The sequence below is a fragment of the Apium graveolens genome, unplaced genomic scaffold (assembly GCF_009905375.1).
Source record: "Apium graveolens cultivar Ventura unplaced genomic scaffold, ASM990537v1 ctg451, whole genome shotgun sequence".
Classification (NCBI taxonomy): Eukaryota; Viridiplantae; Streptophyta; class Magnoliopsida; order Apiales; family Apiaceae; genus Apium; species Apium graveolens.
In genome coordinates, this window is record NW_027418573.1 from 23,027 (window position 1) to 27,366 (window position 4,340).

The 4,340-nt window shown below is 30.7% G+C and overlaps 1 protein-coding gene across 5 annotated transcripts; it reads right to left on the bottom strand.

The window, feature by feature from the left end:
- Positions 1–251: 251 nt before the first annotated feature.
- LOC141701999 (GTP-binding protein ERG-like) lies at positions 252–3,564 on the bottom strand. 5 transcript variants are annotated; one of them, XM_074505715.1, is made up of 5 exons: positions 3,295–3,562; positions 2,993–3,210; positions 2,748–2,840; positions 1,382–1,527; positions 252–537 (listed from the first exon to the last, which is right to left on the bottom strand). In XM_074505715.1, exons 3-5 carry the CDS (start codon positions 2,829–2,831, stop codon positions 492–494), a joined length of 276 nt encoding a protein of 91 aa, XP_074361816.1. In that variant the 5' UTR covers positions 2,832–2,840; positions 2,993–3,210; positions 3,295–3,562; the 3' UTR covers positions 252–491. The 5 variants fall into 5 exon arrangements, 3 of the variants coding, with proteins under 3 accessions (XP_074361816.1, XP_074361815.1, XP_074361814.1); XM_074505714.1 differs by having other exon boundaries at positions 2,748–2,844; positions 2,993–3,564; XM_074505713.1 differs by having other exon boundaries at positions 2,993–3,562.
- Positions 3,565–4,340: the final 776 nt, after the last annotated feature.

Below are 4,340 nucleotides of genomic sequence, written 5' to 3' on the forward strand. Positions count from 1 at the left end.
TGTCAAAATTATACATTTGACCGAGTGGCTCGCACTCAATTTTATAAATTTGACCAATTCATTTTCGAATCACATTTATAAATATTACCCTAATTTTTGTAGATCAAATTTATAAATATGACATTCATTGGTCAAAATTAGTAGGTAAATTATTATATTTTCAATTTCTGGTCAAATTATAAAATCGAGTGATTTAAGTCAAATTTAACAAGCAAAATGCCAAATGTAACTAGTTTTAGTCAAATATAAGATGATACAAAATATACATACATAGATTAAGAGGATACAAAATTCCATTATATTTACATGTCTCTGGTTATAGTTGGATGTCAAGGGAACCACAATCATTCTACATACGTGTCATACCAGATAATTTACAAAAATAACAACACAAATTATCTTTAAACAAGAATGTACCAACACTTAAAACATAAAAGCAGCACTGAAGCACAACTTCCAACACCTTCCAATAGCCATCAAGTTGCCAAATGTTAACAGCAAAGCAAATTTGATCGGATTGGAAAACACAATGAATGACTGCAAAAAAGACATCAAATGTTAAAAATTAGATTAGGGTGAATAGTCCAAAGAAGGCATATATAGAACATTGATGTAAACAATATGAACCAAGCATAATCTAAATAAAGCTCCAATTTTACATCATAAAGCTATCAACTCTACCGTACCCAAAGTAATAGTAGATAGGCTCAATTGGATCATACATATCTCTAATACGCCCTTTATTTGAAAACACATTTTAAGGTTTGAGAATTTATTATCGTAAATCAGAATACTATTTTACAATAACATTAGGTTTAAACTCGAGACCTCCGATATTAGGCTCTGTACTCGATTATATTATAACCAAATTTCCTTACACAAACATTGAATTAACATAATCGGCAATAAAAACTCTATATTTTATACAACAATACAACTTGTCATCACAATGCAAGTAAAATATATAAACATAAACATGAGGGTCAAATAGAGTTAATTTAAAAGGTCACACCAAAAGCATGAGGAATAAAGTAGTGAGCAAACAGGCAGTGAAAGCGTAAATTCTCTGGTAGATTAAATTAATATCAGGTATAGTAAATTAATGAATTAAATATTGATTTTAATTAAGATCATGAGTGTGGATTAATTAAACTGGTGATGAGAGAGTGAACAGATGTCTTGTGTATCGTATAATATTTCATCTTCTCCTTCTTTACCAACCCATGGTCAATATCATTTGGGATTTCCTATAATATTTACAAGGCTTATTGTGAAAATACTTAACCTGCTTCTATAAAATTTCTTCTCCTACATATCAGTTAGCAATCGAAGTATACGATTAATCATAAAAAATATAGCAAATAAACAAACCAATACTAACCTGTTAAGGTGCCTATGAACATCAAAAATAACTATTAGAATATCATAAAGACCATTTTCACTCCACGCACATTCTACCCAAACTTTTATGTCTTTGGATCGGTATCCTCCTCTTTTTAATATAAGCCCTGGGGTTTCAAAGAAACACTGTACATAAAATCAAGAAAAATTATAATAATCATACTGAGCAGTCCTATAAGAGCCTAATAAAAGTATACAATCCCTTTAATACATTCACAACTCGTTCTAAAACAAAAATCCAAATTGAACCATTACTTCCCACTAGAAACAAAAATTTCAATTGCCTGACACACTTCTTACGCATGAAACACAGCTCCAGAGACATCAAGTAAGTTGAAGAGGGATACCAGAGATAAGTACCTAACAAAATTCTAATTTGGCCAACATAACTATAATCATTAGATGTACATGTAGGTTTGGCAGTGATAATTGAAATAAAAATTTTAAGACGACACTTCAACAATAGGTACATACAATTTGAGTGTCTCATTTGGTCATCACTCCTAAAACTTCATGTGTGGTTGTATTTGTTTTTCTGGAAACACCAACAACCTTTGTCCCAACTTATGACAAAAGGAAAATACAAGGCTTATTATAAAAATACTTAACCTGATTATCAATATCCCATATGATACTGACCATCGGTTGGTAAAGCACAATAACCTAATGATGTATCATGAAAATTACAGCATGGTGGACCATCTCCAAATTGAACAATTAAGACATATGCAGGTACATACCCCTGCAACTTCAACAGGTTATCCTAATGAAGTACCTTTCTGGCTTCAACTACTTACAATAATATTACCAGTCCTGGAGTCTCTTATTCAGAGTGATACACAAAACATAAAATTTGGTTGATATACTCTGAGGCTTGCGCCGAATGTTACTTTAACTAATAAGCTAAATTAATTAATGAGTTCACTATGTTTTCTAGAAATAGTAATTGAATTCTTACCAGGAATAAACCACAAGTAATCCGGGGGCTAGTTTTTAGTTTCTTTCAACATTAACAGTAACTTCAGAGTACATACTTTAAGGCAAAGACATAGTGCAACATTTAGAGAGAGAAACCATGGAAAGGGAAATATATCAGGGTGACATTAATGGACATGATTTCTCACACAAAAAAACACCAATATCCCAAAAAGTCAGAAACTAATATCAGACATACCATATAATAAATTCAGATATCCAACACACTAAATTCAGATGAACAGAACTTTGAGTAGATTATGTTAATGTATATAAGCTAAAGAGGCCTAATTACATAACTCGGTTCTATAAGAAATCAAGATCTCTGATATAACCATTCATACACTCGTAATAATTCGTCTACTTTTTACCTTCTCAGCAGTAGAGGCTGTTGCCTGAAGCTGAACATTTTTCTCATCCACGCTCTTATGTAACATATCTATCTCATCTTCCATATTTCTCCGCTTCCTACAAAACCACAAAAAACACCATTAAATCTCAATCACAAATGTCACACAGTAAAACAAATTCCAATAGAAGTTCCACATCACCAAAATTTCTTTGATTTCCAATAGTATCTACCAAATACGAACAAGAAACAAATTAACAGATTCACCTGCCTAGTCAACGTTTCTTGAACAAAAGATTGTTCCCAAGTAGCAAGTCTGCTCCGTACTAACGACACGACAGTACAGAGACGTCACCAGTGTTATGGGATTTAGGACGCCAAAAACTATGATTCTTCTCAGTCAAATCCTTCAACAAAGGATCGATTTCTCTACTACTAGCCATTAACACACAAAGTTTCAATCGGCACAAACATAAGGGCCGTATCTGCAATTACAAAATCAAAAATATAAGCAGTAATTGCAAACCCAAACGAAAAAGGTAAAATCAGAGAGAGAGATAGAGAGAGACATAAGTGAAGGTTAATCCCTAATTGAAAAACCAAGCCCTAATTGAAAAACCAAGGCCTAATTGAAGAAACCCCAATTCAATTGAACCCTAATTATGAAAGTAAATCCCTAATTGTATAGCAGAGATTGGTAATAGTGGCCACTAAGAGATAAGACAGAGAGACCAAAGAGATTAGTGAGAGAGTGAGAAAGTGAGAAAGTGAGAGAGATAATTATGGAGTGTGTACTCATAAAATGTGTATTGGACAAGGAGATGGAGCAGCGTGTTTCTACACCAAATTTTCAAATTGTATGAAATTTTGGGCGGCTGTTTTGACCCAAAAATCACCCGCTGGAGTCCAATTATTCTCCAATTTGAGTGAAATACTTTATTATTTTAGTAAATAAAATCCTAATAAATATTTTAGAAAAAAAGTTTATTACTTATCTGTATTTATATTTTTTATAATTCCTATATTTACATTTTTAATATTATTTTTAAAAAAAACTTATACATATACTATTTTACTTTTTAATATTTATATAATTACTATTTTACTTCTTTTTAATTTGTTAAATTTCATTATGTAAAAGATTCGTATATAATCGTGTATCTTATTTATTCAGTTTGTAATTTACTTCAAATTCTTGTAATTTAAAGTAATATTTCAACTTAAAAATATATTATATTTATTTTGATACTCTAATCAAACATTTTTACAAGTATGTTATAAGTTGTAACACTTCTCTTCTATATATAATAAGAGAAAATTCTGATAATATTCATAAGATTAAAAAGTCTCATTAAAATGACTAATTTACCCCTGTACTTTGAATTTATATAAAAGAGGTTGTTGGGCGGAATTGGACCCGAATCTTTACATTCACAAACACATCACCTTACCACTACACCCTATTACTTAAGTTTTTTATCATACACATAATATGTACGTGTTGTAAATAGCGACAATTTATTTCACTTTAAACATGATTACTAAAATATTTATAGAGTTAGTTTTGAACAATTGAATGTCAGATAAAGTTAAGAATAGTATATAAACTGATCAT